We start from the raw sequence: 23253 nt of genomic DNA, 5'->3' as shown, positions 1-23253 counted from the left end.
GCTTAAAGAGACAATCCTACATAAAATTTATGTTATTGAAAGGTGGACAGCAGTCATCCAATTTGAAATGGATCATTAACTATTATTACTAATTTGGAACGTCAAAATATTAGAGATGTACAACATATATCATAAAACAATATACTACAATAAATCTTACACTTAAGAACACTTTAAACAATAATTAATGACGTTTTAAAGTGTCGGCAAGAATAACCTTGACGCTTGTAAAAGCGCCAAGCAAAGAGTAGTTAAGTAAATATGTTAGGATAAATATACCGACACTTTAATACAGCGTCGGAAAATTTTTATCAATATTTGAAAAGAATATGTTTATTGACAACACTTAATCATAGTGTCGGCATATGCCAAATATTGAAGATGCTAACATAAAGCAGTGTCTAAAAAGCATCGTCTAAAACATATTTTGTTGTAGTGATATGTAAAGATTTTTTTTTTTTTTCTTATTGATCTCTAATATTACTATCATGCTTTGGGCTCATGCGGAACCATTCCTGGTAGCGTATCCAGATCCGCCATGTGCACAAGGTTGATCATCCAACACACGAAGTGTTACAACCATAAATCAACTCATACAAACAATACAAGTTTCATACGACTTATAATGTCAAAGTATAAAACCACTATTCTATTACAACTACAAATCTCAAGTCAACTATTATAAGTTTAGTCCGATATTACCACTTTTTAAAATACCAAGATTCTATAAAAGAGTCTATCTCTAGACATAGGAAAAGGAAGGGTGGAGTGCTAACTACTACGCGACCCTTTTACCTCGATCATCCACAAAGGATAAAGAAAACTTTGAAAAAAAAAACAACAAAACAGTATAAAATAATTTCCAGTAGATAGATACAATCACCTCAAAGAGTGTTCTATCTACTAGATTTACTAGAGGCATAAACAATAGATAATAGATGTGGAAAAAAATAAATGATAATAATAAGTAAGGTCAACTATTATGCCTCTATTGTATAAATTGTATCAACTATCATCTCTACATGCATGTATCAATTTATTTGAATATACGTTGACTATTCAACAGCCACTTAACCCGACCAATCAAGGTCTATTCAAGCTGCTGCCATATTTAGTGGAACGTTAAACAATCACACACAGAACCCATATTGACACTGTGATGCCCTACTTCCCGGGGGTCACCCATCCTTGGATTACTTTAGCATAAAACGCTTAATTCTCTTAACCTTTTGGGCCTAACCGCCGCCCAAAATGTTATAGCCGTGTTAAAGAGTTAAGCATTTTAAGACTAGAGTAGTGCTAGCTAGGATGGGTGACCCTTTGGGCAGTGGGGCATCACAAGCACTCGACATTTAAGGCGAAGCGAACAATCACATCCTCGCTTGGCTATATCTCCAAAAGGCAATGGAGAGAATGTGAGACCCCAAATTGTCCCATATATAAAATATAATATGGATAAAACTCTTAACACAGCTATACCATTTTGGGCAGTTGCTTGGCGCAAAAGGTTAAAAGAGTTAAGCATTCTAAGACTAGAGTAGTCCTAGAATGGGTGACCCTTTGGGCAGTAGGGCATCACGAGCACTCAACAATTAGGGCGAAGCGAACAGTCACATCCTCGCTTGGCTATGTCTCCAGGAGCCAATGGATAGAGAGTGACTCTCACAAACTAAAGTGCTTGTTGAGTTCATTTTGACTCTTACAATCTATAATAAAAAATTCATACCATTTGTGTCACATGTAATAAATAGGCTTACCAGCTACATAGGTTTTTTGTCAAGGACCTTGAGTGTACCATCATGAATCAAGCCCTAAATGTAAGTTTGTCTTGTCCAATTGATGTCCCACTATAATATAATGTTCACTAATATATTTTGCTTAAGAAACATAAATAACAACATTTGAAAGGCACGAATGTATAAAAATCTAACTCCAATAGTTAGGTTCTTTGTCATTTTCCTTTACTAAAGAGTTTTTGAGACCTTCCCTACCTCGAACTTCAAAAAATCCTCTCCGTGGCACCCTATCTTGTCAGTCAAAGCTGTCATTCTTCTCGAACTAAAACTGACCTATAGTAAGGCAAACCTATGTAGTTTCATTTCATGAAATTCCTTCGTAAACAAAACCCTCCAATTGAAAGAAAAAGGTAAACCCTTAAGAAAGTCTAGTAGTCTCAGCTATAGCTGGCCCACTTTTCTTTGAAAAAAATAAAAAAAGATCATTTTATAACTCAAGGAAATATACTTACTTTCTAAGCAATTCAGCAGAAAAGAGTCTCTAGTATGGAACTGAAACTGACCTTTCCTAAAACTTCAAAGCCTATTGAAGTAATTAAGTGATATAATATTTTCTTTATTACTTACTATCCCTAACACAACTGGCAAAGACTTGGTGGTTGGTACCCGGCATCCCAAGTTTGAATTTTAGTTGATTCACATTTCTAACTAAGTTATTTCTAAAAAAAAAATGAAGCGGGTAGTATGCTACCTCTCTTTCTCTTTCAAAAGAAAACATATTCTTTATTCTTTCACTTTCTTTCCTTTTTTAAAAAAATTCTATGGTGGATTGTTTATAATTTTATGTTCAAAGAAATTGTTAGGCAATAAACTATAATTGAGAGAATAAATTTTTTCCCAGGCATGTTTTTAAAAAGTTGCAATCAATTACTAGGTTCGTATGTATTGCAAACTAACCAACCATGCAAATAATAGCAAATCCTTCTGCCGTATATCAAAGTATATAAAACTAATATTAAAAAAGGGAAAACTTCAAATACCACCCCTGTGATTTCATACGTTTTTACTTTAGTATCCTGTGGTTTAAAATGTATCAATTTAGTACCTTGTGGTTTCATTTATATCTTTTTATTATCGATTCTACTAATTTTTTTCGTTAAATCAGTGACAGTTAAAACTAAAGGGTACTAAAGTGAATATTCGATAAACCTAGGTAGGGTATCTGAAATTTTTTGTATATAATTTAACGAAATATTAATGGAAAAGCTGACAAAAAGATAAAAATGAAACCCTTGGACACTAACTTGATGCACTTTAAACCACAGGGTACTAAAGTAAGAAAGTGCAAAACCACAAGGATGGTATTTAAAGTTTACCCTTTAAAAAATAATGTTGAACAAGAACTAATGATGTGCCAATAAATGTTAAAGTAGAAGGAGCTGGTTCATAAGGCCACTAGTTGAGGGATCTCTATACATTTTTGCATCATTCATCTTAGGATATTCAAAAACTCAAATAATTTTTAGTAAAAGAAAAATGATGTGATAAGTAGAGAATGATGACCTTTGGATGGAGTGTTTAAGATGTGCATCCTATTTTAGGATGTACTAGTGGCATTTCTAAAAAAATATATATATACTATATATCTGTACATCTCAAATTGGGTGTACATCAAACATTCCCATCCTAGAATGGGGATGGTCTCGCTAGTCATATCATGTGATTAGGAAAAGATTTCTACCCATGGGATAGCACACCAATTTGCGGTGTACTAGTACCCTTTTTTTTTTTTCTTTTTTTTTTCTTTTTTTTTTCTTTTTTTCTCTTTGAGCTATACTACTTATATATGACAAAAAGATGTGTAAATTTTATACCCTAAATTTTGTGCCCAATATTTATTCATTAGTCTTATCGAATTTCTTTTTATTAAAATTGCAAATCCAAAGGAGTTTTCTAAAAGGTCCCAAGGTGTGAAATGTACACCTCTATGGAATTAATATACACGCAGCATTTTCCTTTCAAAAGAAAAAGAGCAATACAAGAGATATGCTTTATTTTGGATTGTAATTTTACAATCCCTTATTCAGGGGTTTTTTTTTGGGGCCAATTTGCATAAGAAACTCACCAGTTTTGAGATTTTACCACTATTTTGCAGATTTACCGTACATTTTTAGAAAATTGACCAAAATATTCTTATTCCTTTTGTTCCCTCCCTTTTTTTTTTCTCTCATTCCTTTTTTTTTTTTCCCTCCAACCCTCATCACCTCCTCCACCGTTTCTGCAGCCCTCAATGACGGTAACGAGGGCGGCGCCATATCCTCTTTCTCCACCTCCGCCTCTGCTGGTGCTGGCACCGACACCGTCGCTGAAGAAGGAGAACCTGGAGCAGGCGCACGTGAGGACGGAGTGGGCGGAGGTGATGAGGTTGTGGTCAAGGCGGTGCTTGTTGTAGCCCGTGAGCGTGAGGACGAAGACGCTCTTGCACTTCTCTAAGGAACAAAAAAAGAAGCAGATGGTAGAAAAAAATAAAAAATAAAAAAAAAATTTTCTCCTTGAAAGATCATTATGTATCGTCGCTACTACAAGAAAGGCTAAAAACTGTAAAAGAAGGAAGAAAAAATGCTTTCGTGCAAAGCCCCCGCTGCTTGAAGAGGTAGTTGTCATTTTTAAGTAAACGCCCCACTCCAAAAGGATGCCCTCGCTCTATTGGCAAAATGCTTAGAAAGAAGAACATCCAGGACCCCAATCGATGAAGTTGCACTGTTAAGATAAAGCTGCACTATTTCAAAAAAAATTGCATTGTTTGAGATGAACATTGCACTCTTTGAGATGAAAATTGTACTCTTTGAAATGAAGGTTGCAGTCTCTGGGTAAAAATTACATTGTTTGAGCAAAAATGCACTCTATAGTCTCCTCGTTGTGGAGGCTTTGCCCTAGCATCATCTCAAAGTAGTCTTCCTCGTCTCTCCTCGCCCTCTTCTGCGCTCCCGGGGCCCCCACTCGCTCAACCGCCCATGAGAAGAAATCCACCTCCGCACCCTCGACCTCTTGGACATCCCCCGTCGTTTTCTCCTCGCTGTTTTTCTCCCTGCGCCCATCCTAATGACGAGAGAGAAAAGCATGGGCACGGTGCCGAGCTCGACCAATGCGGGGCGATTGAGCAGGTAGAGTGTAACGCCGAAGAGCACCTTAAGCGGATGAGGGCCACGAGGGTGTAGAGGAGCACGAGAATGAAGGCGAGGAGGGGCTGTTTTGAGATGATGATGGTACGATAGGCCTCCATGGTGAGAAGGCTGTAGAGTGCAACTTTCACTCAAACAATGTAACTTTCACCCAAAAGTGTAACTTTCATCCAAAAAGTATAATTTTTATTTTTAAGAGTGTAATTTTTGTCTCAAACAATGCAATTTCTTGTGAAACAATGCATCTTTATATTAATATTGTAACTTCATCTTCTTCTTTTTTCTTCTCTGGTTCTTGGCCTTTCTTGTATCAGCAACGATACATTATGGTTTTTCAAAAAAATTAATATATTTATTTATTTATTATTTATTTTTTTCTACCCTCTGCATTTTTTTTCGCTTCTTGGAGAAGCGCGGGCGCTTCTTCGTCCTCACCTTTATGAGTGACAATGATCACCGCCTCGTCATGATCGACCTCATCGCCGCCGTCCGCTTTGCTTTTACCCGCACCCACTCTGAGTCCTCCTTTGGTGCCCATGGAGGTGTAGGCGAAGGGAGGCAGAGGAAGAGGAGGTGGCACCGCAGTAATGCCGGCGCCGATGGAGGCGGAGGCAAAGGGAGGCAGAGGAATAGGGGGCGGCATCGCGCTTGTTATCATCGTGAGTGCCATAGAGGTGGTGGAGGAGGCGATGAGGGTCGAAGTGGAAAAAAAAAAGTAAGAAAAAAAGGAATAAAGATATTTTGATCAGCTTTCCGAAAACTTGGGTTGAATATGGAAAATCCAAAATAGTGGTCCACTTTTGTAAAATGTCAAAACTAGTAAATTTTTTTAATGAAAAAAGGCTCTGTTTTTTTAAGCGATGCTAGGTATACACCCAAAAGTGGCTGCAAATTTATACCCATCCTATTCAACAATGGGATTTACTCTACGGGCGCGTTTGGTTCGCGCTATTCTTTTAAGATTACTAGTAATCCAATCGGCATGTGAAAATATGACGGCGTTTGGCAAAATATATTAAGTAATCTATTTGGTAATCTTAAACCCACTTGGTAATGAGATTAATCCCAAAGTGCTAATCCTATTCCCTTGGGAGAGGGTAGTTATCTCACATTAATTATTGGGGTAATCCTATTATCTCCTCTCTCCCCCGTTTGAGAACCCATCCCGATCCCCCTCACGCGACTCTCCCCGAACCCGTCGCGATCCCCTCTCACAGCAAAACTCTCATCCACCATGCGAGACTCTCCCCGACCTCTTCTCTCGACCTAGGGCATCCATGGCATGATCATCTCCACCATGCGAGACTCTCCCGACCTCTTCTCTCGACCTAGGGCATCCATGCCATGATCACCTCCACCGATCGTAGCGGCATATCTCGCCATTTCTGAGATTTCCTTGCTCCAAAACAAGGTTCGTGAGGTAATTTCTTCTCCATTTCCTTTTTCCATTTCAGATCCCAATTTTTTTTTGATTTTTTGAAGGATTTATTGTTATGCCATGAGCAAAATCTTTCTAGTTTGTATTGATGTTATAAAATGTTGTTTAAATAGGTTTAGTGCTATAAAATGTTGTTTAAATAGGTAATTTCTTCGCCATTTCTGTGTAAAAGTATTTGCTTGTTGTTTAAAGATGGCTTGGTTGTTTACTTCTTCTCCTATTCACTATAGTAGTTTGGTTTGGGTACAATAATTAAATAAAACTGCACAGAGGTGTTCTCATCTATAGGTCACCTTAATATAGATCCTTTAACTATTTTTCTTTCCATTAACATCCTAGGAACTTTCATTTTTTTTAAAAAATTACTTACATCAATTAAATTGACAGTTTTGTAAAATTCAATAGTGACCCTTTTAAATTTAGCTGTTTTTTTTTTTAAAGCTTAATGTTAATGAGGAATAGGAGTTGAGCTGTTATTCTGAATAATAACAGCATAATTACTGCACCTTTTGAGATTTCCAGTTGGAAGAATAGTTAACTAATATTACCTTTGCTTTAGTTGACTGTTTTGTATAGGCATAATAATTGGTTGCTTACTTGTCTGTTTGTTTCTGTTTCTTCTAATTATGGCGTACTGTTTCATTCTTTTTAACTTACTGTTTTTAGACAACTACTTTCTTTTTTTCCTGAAATTTATTTTCTTAAATTACCTTAACACAAATCAATTTTCTTGGTGTGTTCCTTCCAGCTTGTTTCTTCCCTACACGTGGTAAACCTTAATATTTAGAGTAGGAGGATATTCTTGGTTAGTTTTTGGTGACTTGATAGCATTGTTCAGGAACCCAGGCGTAGTTGCCAATGAGTGGTAAATGAATTTTCTGTAAAATTGGATCCTCATGTAAATCTTCATCAACTTTTCTGATTAATAATTTTCCTAATGTAAGGATGCTGTCAATTCTTTTTCCGGTTATATAATATTTGACTATTTTTATGGTTAAACTACTTATCAACTTTTCTAATTTATAGTTTTCCTGAAACGTGAGCATTTTTAGAATGTTTTCTTTACCATATTGGTGGCTACCAACCATCTTGGACTTTAAAATTGCTAACAAAAGAGAAGCATGTTTCTGTTTGTTTGTAAAAGTTATAAAATGTGTATACAAGTATATACAACATCTTAAATTTTCTCATGTGGGCTAGGCAACTATGGGATGTCAATTTTCAGAGGACCAAGATTGTGTATACAACTATTGTTTATGCTTCTTCTGCTTGTGATCAATAGTTTTTAGATTCCTTGTTTTATGCACTAAACCTATAGCTAATTGATCTTTTATCTACCAGATCCAGTATTCTTTGAGCATATTTGTTATTCCTAGGTATTTAACATCATGCTTTCGAATATGCTAGAAAAGTATTTGCTTTAGTTAATTTGAACAGATGAATAAGTTAATTCTTTGATACTAGCAAAAGAAAATTGAGTTAACTGCTTTTTAATTTAGTTTGACTGAATTTTTTCTTTCTATTTGCTTTATTTTAGTTGTGTTGAAGATGGATCTAACTTCGAATGAATTCTTGCCCATGGTCGTGAGCATTATAATGATATATATGGAGATGGTTAGATTATTGCTACTTTTAAAATTAGTGGTGGTACTCTTTTATGTTAAACAACACATGAGATACCGTTGGGGAGGAAGACAAGCATTACAAAGGCACTTCATAAGACATATAAATATTAGGAGAATAATCTATGATAATGATCTGGCGTGTTATGAGAACACTCATATGGATCGAAGGGCATTTCATGCACTTTGTGACCTTCTATCGACCACTGGGAGATTGAGCGGGACTCGAAATATGGGAATAGAGGAAATGGTGTCTTTCTTTCTACATATCATTGCACATGATGTGAAGAATAGGGTAATTAAAAGACAATTTGTCAGATCAGGGGAGACAATAAGTAGACATTTTAGTAATGTCTTAATTGCTATCTTGCGATGCCATGGAATTTTACTAAAAAGGCCTGAACCAATATCTGAGAACTCAACTGATGAAAGATGGAAGTGGTTTAAGGTATAATTCCTTTTTTTCATGAATCAACTGAAAAATATATGACTAGTTTCAATATGCAAATAACAACGCACAATTTTAATATGCAGAATTGTCTTGGTGCACTAGATGGAACTCATATCCTTGTTCATGTCCCTGTAGTTGATAGGGCTAGATATCGAAATAGAAACAAAGATCTTACGACGAATGTGTTAGGAGTGTGCTCACAAGATATGCAGTTTATCTATATCTTGCCTGGCTGGGAGGGTTCAGCCTCAGACTCTAGGGTGCTTAGAGATGCCATCTCAAGATCAAATGGGCTAAGGGTTCCCCAAGGTAAGTGTCTAATAGGGTGTTCATAGAATTATTTATATCTATAATTATTTAATTTATTTAATGCAATGTAGGTTATTATTATCTTTGTGATGCTGGTTATCCAAATGGCGAAGGGTTTCTCACGCCATATAGAGGTCAACGGTATCATCTGAGCGAGTGGAGGCAAAATAGGGAGCCGCAAACTCCGCAAGAATTCTACAATTATAAACATTCGTCCGCACGAAATGTCATTGAAAGATGTTTTGGATTACTAAAAGGGCGATGGGCAATACTTAGAGGAAAGTCTTATTATCTTTGAAGGTTGCATGTAGAATCATATCAGCATGTGCTCTTCTTCACAATCATATTCGTAGGGAGATGCCAATTGATCCATATGAGAATGAGCTTGGTGAAATTGACCCAACTAATGAAATACAAGGAGACAACATAACATATATTGAGACTTCCGATACTTGGAATACCCGGCGAGATGATTTAGCATTACAAATGTGGAATGAATGGAGGGGTTAAATGTACTCTTTAGTATTAGATGTCAGAATAAAGATGTTAGAATAAATACAAGGTACTCTTTGTGATGTACTTGTCATCTTCATGTACTTTTTGTTTATCTATTTTCTTATACTCCGTTTTACTTTCGTACTACAATTGAATCTTACTCTTTATATGCTTCCTATTTAATTTTGATTTATCTATTTTGCCTTATCTTTTCTTATATATCTATATGATCAAATCTTTATTAGGATGGAGGAAGTGTCATCACAACAAACATCAAAAGCAAAAAACAAAGGAATTAAGCACCAATGGACTAAGCACGAGGACGAAAAACTGATTGAGTGCCTACTAGATCTTAGTAATTCGGGACAATGGAGGGCTGACAATGGAACATTTAGAAATGGTTATCTACAACAATTGGAAAGATGGATGCATGAGAAGATTCCAGATTGTGAGCTCAAAGGAGTACCTCATATTGAATCTCGATTTAAGTTATGGAAGAGACAATACAATGCAATTTTTGAGATGCTTGGACCGAGCGCAAGTGGTTTTGGCTGGAGCGATAAGAACAAATGTGTTGAATGTGACAAGAATGTTTATGATAACTGGGTTAAGGTATGGAATTTTTTTTCCTTTCTTTTGGTTTTGTTCTTACATTTCAATATCTTTAAAATGTTAAAATAAATACATCCTCTTTTTTTCAAGTTAAAAGTCTGACATCTTGAATGTTGTTGTAGAGTCATCCGAATGCCGTCGGGTTGAGAGGCAAGTCTTTTCCCTATTTTGAGGAGTTATCGATAGTGTTTGGAAAGGATCGAGCAACCGGTATTGCAGCAGAATCTCCTGCAGATGCTGTCGCAAATATTGAAGGCGAAGAAACCAATCAAAGAGCATCTGCTCAAAATCCTGATGAGGAGATGGCAATTGCAGATGAAAGCAGCGGTTTAGGGCCAACCAATTCGAGTGCTGGTCAGTCAAGGAAAACAAGAAAAAGAAGATCCTCAGCTACAGATGACTCGATCAATGAATCTTTTAATGCAACGTTACGCTCCATTGAGAGCATGTTTGGAAATGCTAGCGAAAGTATCTCTAAATTAGCTGGTTGTTTTCAATTTATGGCAACTGATGCAATTTGAAAGGAAAAGTTGTTTGAAGAGCTTTTGAAGGTTGAGGGACTCGTCGATAAGGATCGTATGATTGCTTACGATATCTTAATATCTGATACAACCAAACTAACTGGATTTTACGGAATTCCTGCAGAGTTTAGAAAGGACTATATTGAGTATGTTCTAACTGCACGTAAATGAAGTTGTTTTATATTTTGCAATGACTAGAGGATATTAAACTTTGGTATTTTGTTTATATTTTCAATGTCTATGAAGTGTTGAACTTATTTGTTATTTACTTTCTATGATAGATGTTGCTTTCTTGTTTGGACTTGTTATGGATATTTGATGTTGCTTAAAAATTTTTATTTTTTTGTCTTTATTGATGATGATGCTATTACTGTTTCAATATTAGAATCTTTGAGCTTGTTTGAATATTGTGATGCAAATTTAAAGTTAATTTGCAATATATATGTCGAATTTGTTTGAACTAGTTAGTTTTAATTTTATATTACTACTAATATTGCTAGCTAATGAAACAAACACATTAATCTATCTTATTGGTAATCTCAGATAATATGACTGCGCGAACCAAACACATTAATCTATCTTTTTGGTAATCTTAGATGATATGACTGTGCGAACCAAACATCGAAATGTTATATCCTTAGTAATAAGATGAGTAGGAAGAAAATTCTTGGGCATCTTATTCCTCCTAGTAATCTATCATAGCGCGAACCAAACGCCCCCTACAAGTCATATCATGTGACTAGTAGACAATTTCCCACCTTTGGATGAGTGGAGAGTAGGATGTACACCCACATTTGAGTGTTCACATAGTTTTTTTCTTTCTTTTTTTTTTCGTCTACTTAGTCTTATCACTTTTTTTTTTTATTTAACTAAAACCTAAAATGTTAGTTAACTCTACAACCCCTAGTATAAGAGGTTAAGGGGTTGTAGATATTACAGCCCGTTTAATTGTGAACTTATTAATATTTTCTCAAAAAAAAAGAAAAAAGATTAATTTTTAATATAAGCTTATTAGATAATTTCTAAGATGGCCTAACTTTTTATGTTCTATGTAAGTAGGGGTGTAATGAGGGCCGTGCCAGGCCCACATTTTCCGGGCCGAAACGGGCTGGGGACTGGCCCGGTCCGGCCCGTGACCAAATCTGGGCGGGGCCGTGCCGGGCTCGAACTCCCTACGATCGGCAGCACGGCCACTCGCCGGAAGGCAGCGGGCCGTGCCGGGCGGGCCGTGCTCGGCGGCCCTTTTTTTATTTTTTTTTAATATATTATATATATATATATATATTATATATATATATATATATATATATATATATATATATATATATATATATAATTTAAAAAATATAAACAATAAATTATTTTTATATAAACTGATATTTTGATTAAAAAATTTAAAATTTATAAAAATAATTACAAAAAAATAAATATTTAAATTTATTTAATATATTTTTGTATTATTTTTTTTTAAAAAAAAGTTGAGATGGGTTTTTGGTCCAATGGACCAAAATTGCTTTGGTCCACTGGACCAAAATCACTCCTCCGAAGGTCTGCTAGGCAGACCTTGGGAGGAGCTCTCCTTGGGAGGAGGGCCAAGCCCTCCTCCCCAGGAGAGCAGACCCAGGCACAAGGCAACTTTGCCTTGGGCCTGGGGTTCCGGGCCGTGCCGTGCCGGGCCACCGGCCTCTTCTCGGCCCGGCACGGCCGTCGGGCCCCAGATAAGCAGCACAGCACGGCCCGAAGAACCAGCCAGGCCCGGCCCGGCCCTGGTGCTACAGTGGCCGTGCCGGGCCACGGCCCGGCCCGTAGCCGTGCCGGACCGGGCGGCCCACGTGCCCCCCGGCCCGTTTTACACCCCTACATGTAAGTCCCTAAGTTTTCTTTTTTCTTTTTTTTTTTTAAATAACAGTCTCTAGCTATTTCGCTTCTCTTTATATAGTAAAAATCTATTATTGAAAGGCTTTTAACTTTTAGTCAGAATCTCACACTTTGCCATTGTGACGTCAAATGAGTTCAAAATTTTTTAATAGTAGATTGATTTAATTGGATGTAAAATTTCATAAAAACAAGCTAGTCGATAGTGAACGAATGCTTATATTTTACAAAAAATAATCATATAAATTTAATAAATGACCCTAAACAACTAATTTTACTAGCTCTTATTAAGAAAAAGATCTCTTTTATTTAAATTTAGCTATATCATACGAAGTTTAGCTTAGATAAATGCTATATCATACGAAGTTTAACTTAGATAAATGTTCAATTATAGAGCAAATATGATATAACAAATCATTTTAATAAAGTTTTGAATTTGAGTTTAATAATTATCGTACGTTTTTGGCCCAATTTGAAATTCTGGTAATTCCAAGATCCAAAGCATACCAAATTGCGGCAAGGGGCGAAGTGCAGGAGTAGATTTTGTAATTTGGCCCCCAGAAAATGTATAACAACGAATTTGCAATATTAGTACGACTGCGCATCCATTTTTCCATCGTATTTAATTGTGTTTTTCTTTTTTTCTTTTTTTTTTTAAATGTCAATTAAATTACATCATTCTTTTCCCGCCTTCGCTCCACAGCTACTAATAATTCAATTCAAATTCGTTTTTACGCAATAAGTATATTTTAAGTTAAAAAATATACACAACACTTCGCGACCCTCCAAAAGAAAAAGAAATAAAAAAAAAAAAAGGCATTGCTACTAAAGCAGCAGAGGAATGCCATTCGAATAGAGGAGGCGATGAGGGCGAAAACTCCAAACCCTAGCAAAGCGAGGGGAGGAGGAAGAAGACGAAGAAGAGGAGCTCCCACTCCGGTAACGTCGCCGGCGATGGCGGGGAGCTCTCCGGCCGGCGACCTCTCCGCCCAGCTCGGCCACGTCTCCCTCCTCCCCCTCCCCTCCGCCCCGGAAGCTTCCACGCTCTTCCAGAAGCTTCTGGGAGCTCCCTCCGATGTCCCCCCCTTGCTCACCGAGGGCGACGACGCAGCATTGCTCGAGGACAAAGATTACTGCATCCTGAGCCAAGATTTCTTCTGGTAATAGCTCGTTTAGGGTTTCATCTTCTTCAAATTTGTTATTATTATAAGGTTTGTGTCTCTGAGGTCGATCAAATCTCTTTTTATAGCACCCCTGACTACATTACGCCGGACGCACAGCCGATCTCGAACAATTTCGAGCTCAATAAGGTAAAAGATCGGATTTTTGAAAATGGATATTTGACCCTTTTTGTGATCTGTGATGATTGTATTGATAGGAGAACATTTCGTGTCCCAAATCGCCAGAGAAGTCAGTGGTTGCCCGGAGCAAGAGGTACAAACGCGGTAAGATCGATCAGATACTGTTCCATCTGCTTGTTAGTCTGATTGCTTGATTTGATGATCTTTATGTTTCTAATTAACTTACTTTAGTTCTCTGTTAAAAGTGGTACTAAATGCTGAGATTGGGCTGGCTTGGATGTGGGAATATCCTAATACGACAAAAGATTTCATGTTATCTACTACTCTTTGATGCGAATGCTGCTTGTTGCTTAACTGAAGTGATCCCACATGGCATTTTCTCAGCTAATGTTTTTAGTTGTTGCCTTGTTCTTACTGCTTTTGCACGTGTAATTTTCCTCTTGTAACATGTACTATCCTGAAAAGTTGAAATATTTTAAGGTCCGGACTCAATTGTTTGTGATGCTCAATAATAAGCTTAATGGCCATACTATCTGCTACCGTCTGGAGGGGATGCTGCTTCATCCTTAAAATAACTAAATTGATCCTACAAAGAATTTTCTTATCTTATACTTTCTGTTGTTGCTTTGTCCTTACTGCTTTAATGAATTGCAATTTTGCACCTTTTTTTCTTGCAGATTGCTCACCAAGCAATCCTCGGCTGATTGCAGAAGTGCAGTTAGATATTCCGGGCTCAGAGTTAGTTGAGCAGAAAAAGTTATTGCAAATTGGTTCGCAAAAAAAGAAAAGTTATGTTTCTCAATCAGCGGTAGCTCTGCGTTGCCGGGTTATGCCCCCGCCTTGCATCAAAAATCCATATCTGAATTCGGTTTCTGCAATTGATGTCGATATTTTCTGTGACAGAAGGTCAAAGCTAACAGGTTTGATACCTGTCTTTCTTTATAGAGTTTGGGCTAATGTAAAATGTAAATACATACTGAATGCTGAAGTTATAGTGGAGTTTAAAATATATACCTGAGCTTCTAAAATTTTGATATTATTTGTAAACATTTGATGACATTTGATATTAGAAAATTCAATCAAGTTCTGTGAAAACTTATCTAGTTCTGTCGAATAAATTATAAAATTTTCCATCAGGTGATATAGTACTTCATCAGGTTAGAGGATACTACACGAGAAAAAGTAAAACAATATAAAATACTGTAGATAGATTTTGAGAGTTGAATAGGTATTGAAATCAAAATTTCAAAGTTCATGTGGCTATTTAAAATGCGCTGTGCTTATGGTTAGGTCTATACATTTTCACCGTAAAAATTTTATGTTTACATTTCTGCACTTGCTAAACTCAGTGTCTGAAATTTTTAAGATATCATGAGCTCAACATCTCAACTGCAGATTTTGCATGAGCATTATTATACCTAACATGACTCACTATTATACTAATGTGTCTCAATTGCTGGCTAGGTTCCAAAAATTATTGTTCCCAAAACTGAATGAATGCTTTCTTTCATGTTCTAACTAAATCACTTTTCCCAAAAGCTGTTATTTTTGGCTACCCTCGTATTTATGTGGATATTTTGCAATATATGTTCTTGATGTCAGTGCCTCTTAAGGTGATAGAACTTTACCATTGCACTTGATAATTTTGTTCTAGAAAAAGAAAGATGATGCAACTTCAATATACGCAGGTTCTTCTCCATCAGTTGGTTGTGAAAGTCTTTCGCGCTACCGCACTGATTTCCATGAAATCGAGGTTTGCCAAGTGGATTCCTGTTACATTAACCTTTTCTGCTTTCTAATCATTTGCATAATAATATTGTCACTGTTTAGAATTTTGAGTTAGTTTATCAATTTACTTTTTTTTATTCAGCAAATTGGTTGCGGTAATTTCAGTCGCGTATTTAAGGTTCTCAAGAGAATAGATGGCTGTTTATATGCTGTGAAACATAGCATCAAGCAGTTGCGTAATGACTTGGACAGGTAGTTACTCTTTGATTCAGTAGTTATTTAACGTGAATTCACTTCTTATCTTTTTTTTTTTTCCCTTTTTTTTGGTAATATTTATGTAACATCGTATCTTACTTTGCAGGAAACGTGCATTGATGGAAGTTCAAGCTTTAGCAGCCCTAGGTAGCTTCATTTAATTTTTCTTTATTTTTCACGGGGCCCTCACATGTATGTCGTGCAATTTCATCTATTCTAATTTGTACTCCTATGAAGTCTGAATTTTGACATACGCCCTTCAAAAGTTCATTTTCTTTGCAAACTAACAATATCAAAGTAAGGAGTGATCTGCTTCATGCTAGAAAATTGGTTTTCCATTAGAAGCACTTATGTGCAGTAAGGAGTTTTCAATGCACAAGGTTGTTTTTATACACTATAATGTTCTCAAAGGTTATTAATGAAAATTTAGATTTTGTGGATACCTGTGTCAGTATACATTTATCCAGGTTAAATCTGTAGATAATGTTTCTCTTTATCTATTCATAATTTTAGTTGTGAAGTAACTTGAATTAATATCTTGTCTAGGTTCTCATGATAATGTAGTCAGATACTACACTTCTTGGTTTGAGAATGAGCAACTCTATATTCAGATAGAACTTTGTGAACGGAGTCTCTCCATCAATAGAAGTCATGCACCTAAATGTGGAGAGGTCCTTGAAATGTTATACCAGGTTTTAAAGTCTCTCTCTTTTGCTCTCTTTATATTTGTATATTTTTTTTCTTTCTGATTGTTAGATTTCTTTTATGCAATCCAACAATGTCTTAATTTGTTGAGTTCTCATTATGGCTGTATGTATAGCATGTTTAACATTGCTAGCCCCTGAGCCATTTGCCAATTTTTGCTATAATTCTAGGCCTTTAACTTGTATTATCGTCATTGAATTAATGTGTTTCACTGTACTCATTTACGTAAGTCCAGTAACGGGAGTTGGTGGAAATCATGTATCTTCCCAAGATGTGAAGGCTTCAAATTTAATGAATGAGGACCAAAATGCTAATTGGCAAAGAGCTTGCGAATATAATACTATTTGTCGGTTAAAGAAATTGTGAGGTTAAAGAAATTGTGACAACTTTACCGAGAGACAATCAACGAGTTATTATTGTAGATAGCAGAAGCATCCATAGGCTGCTTATGTTGGAACGCTGCAGATATTTAGTGATTAAAATTGCTTCTAAATTTATTAATTTAATGCGCCTATATGAATGACAGCTATGGAAAGATTTAAAGCTTACATAGTGATTTTTGATACAATTGTACATCTCCAATTTTAGTGTATTTTCCCAGTGTTTTGCTTATTGTTTTCAATAATCAATCAGCTTCAGGTCTAGCTTTTTCTGGAGATTTTTCCCCTCTTTGGCAAAAGCTGAAATGGAATTCTGCATTATTGAAGTTATCTGTCTCAAACATATTTAATTTAGCGAAAAATAATCTAGCCGCCTTCATTATGATACTGTTACTTATAGTTTTGTCAAGCTTAAATACTGGTTTTATCTCATGGTACTTTTCAGATTATTTCACTTATTAGCTGAAATTCAGGTTGCCCCTGAAAGTATTGTGATCCCCTAGTTTCTCTCAATGTTTGGTCATTACCAGTGTAGAGGAGGGTAGAGTGCGAGCGCTTCTTATTAAGTGGGCGGTTATGTATTTCTGTTTTGATTGTCGAGGGGTACAAAGTGCATATCATGATACATCCAGGTTTATCAGTGCTTAATATTTCCTTTTTACATGCTAACAGTTGAAAATCTCTTAATTGCTATTTGTTTCAGATAGCTAAAGCGTTGCACTTTATGCACAAGCATGGTGTAGCCCACCTAGATGTGAAACCAGAGAACATATATATCAAAAAAGGAATATATAAGCTTGGAGATTTTGGTTGCGCAACTCTAATCGATCGTAGTTTAGGTATTGAAGAAGGCGATTCACGATACATGCCTCAAGAAATGTTAAATGACAAGTATGAGCATCTGGATAAGGTCGACATCTTCTCTTTAGGAGCTGCAACGTACGAGCTTGTCAAAGGAACACCTCTTCCTGAATCTGGACCTCAATTCTCGAATCTTAGAGAGGGCAAAATCTCTTTGCTACCTGGGTACCCTCTACAGTTCCAGAGCTTACTCAAGGTAATTTTTTTAAATTTTTTTTTCCTGCTGCTGTTGTTATTACGTTATTACTAATGTTATCGTCATTGTTGTCATCATCATCTTTACAATCTTTACATATAGTGATTGTGTGAACTCATTATTGCAACCGTCGTCATCATCATCTGTACAATTTTTACGGATAGAATTTCTAAGCTTTGTCATGGAAGTGATTTTCAGCTCTTTTTATTGTCTTCCTTCGTATATTACAAACTTATTTAAATTTCCAGATCTTCCAGTATTGTAGTTTCACAAACAAATGGATGTTGAACCTATAAATTAGTGTTGATAGTTTCTTTATTAACTCTTTTTTTCTGTCGAAGTAAATCCCTAAGATAGCAGACGTTGCTACGTGATGTTGGATTTTAGTATATTTGTATGCTTAGGTCTTAAGCTGTTGTCCAAATTTCTTCTTAACAATGTAAGCTCATAATTAGCCATTTCCTTGTATGTTTATAGCATCTAAAACTTAGTTGATTGGCCTTTTTTCTTAGGCTATGATGGATCCAGACCCTCTAAAACGGCCTTCTGCAAAAGAAGTAATGGAACACCCAATCTTCGACAAGCTACGCACAAACCTCTGAAAGAAGCAAAGAATATTTGACAAAGTTTAAGCAGTGAAAGAACTTAAATATTTTTTAGTTTCCTATTAAGTCTTTCTCACTAATTTTTGGAACTGCTCTTGAAAGGCTTATTGTGCTTCTTTTTTTCTTTTTTCTGTATAATACACAAGTACTACTACCCTCTCCCAGGTTTTGTAAAGATGCATTCAGGTACCTCCTACGTGATTGAATGGAATTTATTTTCAATCCCTCTTTTTTTCTGGGGGCTGGTTTTTGTAAGCAGTTTTTTTCAATAGAATTTCTCCAACTTGGAACTTAATTATTCTGTATGGTCTCTCAGCATTTCAGATGCTCATTTTTGCCTTTTTTTGCTTTGGCCTTTTTAGTTTGCAAATGTTTGGTCGAGTAGATAAGTTGTTTAAGAATATATGTTGGAGAAGCAGGTACTACTGCTATCTTCTCTGGGGAGTGTCTGTCTGGCTTGTTGAAGAAATTACTTGAGCTGAATACAGTTTTCTACTAGTGTGGTTTGCTGTAAAATCACTTCTCGCTCCCATAAAATAGTTACGACTTTTGTGAATATGAGTTTTCATGTTCTGTCAAAACCTCCTACAGTTTTCTACTTGTTTGGAACTTAGTTAGTTAATTCGCGATTAAAACGCGAATGATACGCGAATTTTAAAAATTAAGTATTAAACGGCACGTTCCGTATTTTTTCGAAAAGTTCGGAAAAAAACGCCAAATCATTCTCAAAAATACTTGTTCGCGAATTATTCGCAATTCGCGAATGATTCGACTAAAAAAACGGCACTCGCGGTCGCGGATTCGCGGCCGAGGCTCGCCGCTCGCGTCGGCGCCGCGCTCGTCGTCGCGGATTCGCGGCGGAGGGTCGCGTCGTCGTCGCTCTCGTCGCCGAACTCCGGGTTGTCCTCCTCCTCCTCCGCCGTCCTGGCCGGCACCGGGAGCAAGAGCCGCCGCGACGGCAGATGCCCTCTCGCCGTCTCGCGCCGCCGCCGTCCGCAAAAAAAAGAGGAAGAGAAACAGTAACAAATATCGGGGCTTTTGAGCATACTTGTGCGCGGTCCACGAGGCCACTTTGTGGCCTCGTGGACCACATGAGAGGGAGGTCCACGGTGGACCTCCCTCTCATTAATCATTTTATATATATATATATATATATATATATATATATATATTTCTTTTGAGATGTGCTTTGGATGCAAGATAGTAATCAGTGCTCATTTTGTGAAAACTGAGTTGCTTTTCCAAGATANTTATATATTTATTATATAGCCGAATTTTTGATTTCGAATTTTTAATTGATAAACGTATAATATCTGTATAAATTACGTATCCGAATAATTACCACATCCGTTTTTTAGCCGTATTTTTCAAAAAATTTAAAAATTAAAAAACGAATTTTATCCGAATTATACCCGTACCGAATTTTTGCCGAATCCGAATTAACTAACTATGGTTTGGAAGAGCTGCTTTTGTTAGAGATTTTCTCATTGTGAATGAAGAAACTAAACTCGTACTACCTAGTTGCAAGAAATATGTTCGCGTGTATGGTAAATGTAAAGTGCTGTCACATTACTCGCGTGAGTGATACCATTCATTATAATGATGCTGGGGTTTGCTTCTAGTATGGAGGACCTGGATGTTGTAAATGATAATATCATCTCCGTCGATGAATAATCTGTCATTTGGAAGGGCTAGTTTTCATTCAATTATCGCGGTTATAAATGACGAGGATTTTGCTTGAGTTTTCTTTCAATAGATATTTATCACACGTCACTGAGGTTTTATCATTTTTATTCTTGATTAGAATGTCTTGTTCTATATATATTATCAAGAAACGCAATTTCCTTGTGCCCTCCAAATCCAAGTGGTATGGTGACACTCTTGCCATTCCAAAACGTGAAACAAACTAGTCAAAGAGGTGTAATCTTATCCACCCATTCACCTTTTAAATAAAGAAAACAAGCTTCTATCTTGAATTAGCATCCTTTTGGAGTTTAGTCTTTACTTGTTTGAACTCTTTATCATATTAGAACTCTATATGAGTGCTCGACCAATAAGGGGTCTCTCTTTCCCTTTAGCATGATTTTGAGAAGTAATAATGTTAAAAATAGTTAGTTAACAGGAGAGCAGCTATGAGATTATAAATAATGCAATCAAGTGAGGTATGTATTCTGGTCCCTTGAGGAATTGATGCATGCTTTAGTGAGCTGTATAAACTTAACAAGTTAGTACCAGAGCAACATTAGGATCGGCAGATCCTAAATTCTTGTTTGGTACTTGTGCCGCCACCAATGGTCTGACCTGCCACTTGTTTTCTCCAGCAAGTGGTCATTTATGGTACAAATCAATTTGTTTACATTTTAATTTGAAATCAGGTTTTAGGATCATATTTTAAGCAGAAATCTACTATTAATTATCCTCCACTTGTAATATTAAGAAATCATCAATTAAGAGACTAAATAAAATGCTGATCGTAGAAAAAGACCAAAATATAAAGGTAAAAGTTTTATTACTATAATTTGTTAAGTACATTGTTTAAGCAGGAGCATATCCTTACTGTACATAAATTTTATAAAAGTGACATGTTCAGTTTAGTGGTTTGATGGTGGCTTAATTAATGACATGATGGTTGACTGAATCTGAGTTACTCCAATTTATGATATGTGAATCGGTTGATTGGAACTGAGCTAGTTAGTTTAATGACATTTTGGCCAATTGAAGTTAGGTTGAATATGGTCGAATTTGGGTGACTCTGTTTTATGGCATTGGAGTTGATTTGTTTACTTAGTTTAATAACATCACAGTCCATTAATTTTGCTCAGCTTACTGACATGATGGTTAGTTAATTTGAATTGCTTAGTTTATTGACACAACAGTTAGTTGGAGTTTGGTTTAATTTGGACTTGATTAATTTGCTTAGTTTAATGATTTGATAGTCAGATTTGGCTGGTTTAATTTAGTGACTTTATGATAATTTGATTCTGGTTTATGAGTCAATTAAGTGACTCAGTTGATTAATTTATTCAGCTTGGTTTGAGCTCTTGTTTATCTTTACTTCACGCGGAGCTAGTTTGCTTGATTTGGATCAACCCGAGATTTGGCATGAACCTTTGTTTAGGTCAAGTTCATGTTGAATTGGTTTGAACCCTTGTATTAGATTTAATTTGAGCTAGAGTGGGCTTTCGCTTGGTTTGGCCTTGTAGAATTTGTTTTGGATCGAAACATTGTGCTTTGGATAAGAAACCGCGCGATCCAACCGAGTATGAAAGCGTGTCTCTGCAGAGCTCAATCGGCCTCTCACTAGGGATGCAAACGGGGCGGATCCGGGGGCGGGAGAGTTCTCCCACCTCCCGCTCCATTTCTTATCGGGACGGGGGTGATTCGGGGCGGGTTCCTTTTCATTTTATTTTTGGCTCCCACTTACCACTCCATTCGGGGCGGATCGGGGCGGGAGCCGGATTTTTGACGGATCGGGGCGGATTGAAGGAAGAAAAGAGTCTCCCACCTCCCGCTCCATTTACTTGGCGGATCGGGGCGGATTCAGGGCGGGTTATATTTTTTTATATTTTTTGTTCCCACTTACCACCCCATTCGGGGCGGATCGGGGCGGAGCTCCACCAACCCGGATCCATTTGCATCCCTACCTCTCACAGGTTGTAATCAATGCAAATGGGTCTAATTGGTCTACCAACCAAAGCTCACGTGCCCTTGGCACAATCTGATGCAAATCTGGGTCCACTGTCAACCACGATGGCACCCGACAGTATGAAACAGTCTACACACTACTGTAAAATGAGCTCGGCCCCTTAGCACGAGCGTAGACTCACTCTACACTAATCTGTGTATCCAATACGCACTAACAGCGGTGATACAAACAACAGCTCCTGAAGCTAAATCTGATAACTTTTTGAAAAATAACGGTGTCACGCCCCGAGCCCCGCCTATTTGGTAGGGTTTGGGCACACCAATAGACCGTCGAACGGACAGAGTCTCCCCTGTACGTCCTAGGTGTCACAATCCATACAATTCACGATATTCCAACCAGAAACAGAATTCAACATACAGATTGCATAAGGAAGTATCAAAAATATAAATACTATGCTATTACAAGCATTCAACCCAAATGCATCTTAACATATTACATTTTGCTTACATTCAACTTTCAAATTACAATCTAGTTATTACAACACTTAATACAAGTTTGTTCTTTATCTTTTAAATCCCTAGTTAGACCACCTCAGGGTACCACTATCTCTGGTCCAAGGGTAAGGCGCTATCTAGGGAGCTACGCCCTTTCCTCGCGCCGCCGTGCCGCTCGCGTGTGAACCTAAAACCCCAAAACCACATGGGGTGAGAACTATTGTCCATAGTCCTCAGTGGGTACGGCCACCCAAGGGAAGAGCTCGACCCACCAGGTCCAAGGAGGTACTGCAATCATGTTAGTCCAACAGATATCCATAGATATTTATGCAATATTAAATACATGACTATGCCTCACAACATGCAACATGCAAAATATGCAAACATGCGACTAATGCAACCAACTAAGTAGATCAACCGATTCTACTCGCTATCCATAGCTCGTATTGACTAGCTTCTAAGGTTTCACTAACTTAGGTTCACAACTCAAGTCCAACTTACTTCTAAGGTCTCTATTACCTTAGCTCTTGCCATTTATCATTAGCTTTTAAGGTTTCTACCACCTTAACCAAGCGATCCACACGACTCGGCCTCGAGTCAATCATCAGCGGACTACCGCGCACTGGTTGCTACAACAGCCCACCACGCTCCATGACTTAGCCACCTGGCGACGAAATCGTCGCACACACCGAACACTGGCTCAAGTCATCTGGCGGCATAATCCAATAACCGGCTTAACCATTTGGCGGCGAAATCGTCGCACACGCCCAACAATGGTTTAGCCCCGGGCGGCGAAATCGTCGCACACACCCCACACCTACTCTTGGTGTTCCAAAATTTC

The 23253-nt window shown here is 37.1% G+C and overlaps 2 protein-coding genes across 8 annotated transcripts; both read left to right on the top strand.

Annotated features, from left to right (window-relative positions):
• On the top strand, window positions 5961–10718 carry LOC109718933. Of its 7 annotated transcripts, none has more exons than XR_002218562.1 (6): window positions 5961–6329; window positions 7894–8426; window positions 8513–8738; window positions 8810–9300; window positions 9479–9845; window positions 9968–10718. XR_002218562.1 is itself a non-coding variant. In XM_020245425.1 (6 exons), exons 4-6 carry the CDS (start codon window positions 9236–9238, stop codon window positions 10364–10366), a joined length of 831 nt encoding a protein of 276 aa, XP_020101014.1. In that variant the 5' UTR covers window positions 6056–6338; window positions 7894–8426; window positions 8513–8738; window positions 8810–9235; the 3' UTR covers window positions 10367–10718. The 7 variants fall into 7 exon arrangements, 4 of the variants coding, with proteins under 4 accessions (XP_020101014.1, XP_020101016.1, XP_020101018.1 ...); XR_002218561.1 differs by having other exon boundaries at window positions 5961–6338; XM_020245425.1 differs by having other exon boundaries at window positions 6056–6338.
• LOC109718818 (wee1-like protein kinase) lies at window positions 13015–18567 on the top strand. The gene is made up of 10 exons (XM_020245237.1): window positions 13015–13401; window positions 13491–13551; window positions 13620–13686; window positions 14220–14462; window positions 15231–15295; window positions 15413–15522; window positions 15632–15672; window positions 16072–16217; window positions 17314–17667; window positions 18180–18567. The coding sequence occupies exons 1-10, from the start codon at window positions 13106–13108 to the stop codon at window positions 18267–18269; spliced, it is 1473 nt and encodes a 490-aa protein (XP_020100826.1). The 5' UTR covers window positions 13015–13105; the 3' UTR covers window positions 18270–18567.

Source organism: Ananas comosus, linkage group 12, assembly GCF_001540865.1.
Source record: "Ananas comosus cultivar F153 linkage group 12, ASM154086v1, whole genome shotgun sequence".
NCBI lineage: Eukaryota > Viridiplantae > Streptophyta > Magnoliopsida > Poales > Bromeliaceae > Ananas > Ananas comosus.
The sequence above is the reverse complement of the archived record's forward strand: the minus strand, read 5'-3'. Positions and strand labels throughout refer to the sequence as shown.

Excerpts from the sequence above, each read along its gene's own strand:
- LOC109718818 (XM_020245237.1), top strand. The coding sequence starts at position 13,106 with ATGAGGGCGAAAACTCCAAACCCTAGCAAAGCGAGGGGAGGAGGAAGA. Across the intron at positions 13,552-13,619 it reads ACAATTTCGAGCTCAATAAG|GAGAACATTTCGTGTCCCAA; the intron begins GTAAAAGATCGG and ends TTGTATTGATAG. Across the intron at positions 15,296-15,412 it reads CTGATTTCCATGAAATCGAG|CAAATTGGTTGCGGTAATTT; the intron begins GTTTGCCAAGTG and ends TTTTTTATTCAG.
- LOC109718933 (XM_020245427.1), top strand. The coding sequence starts at position 9,236 with ATGGAGGGGTTAAATGTACTCTTTAGTATTAGATGTCAGAATAAAGAT. Across the intron at positions 9,301-9,478 it reads GATGTTAGAATAAATACAAG|GATGGAGGAAGTGTCATCAC; the intron begins GTACTCTTTGTG and ends AATCTTTATTAG. Across the intron at positions 9,846-9,967 it reads TTTATGATAACTGGGTTAAG|AGTCATCCGAATGCCGTCGG; the intron begins GTATGGAATTTT and ends ATGTTGTTGTAG.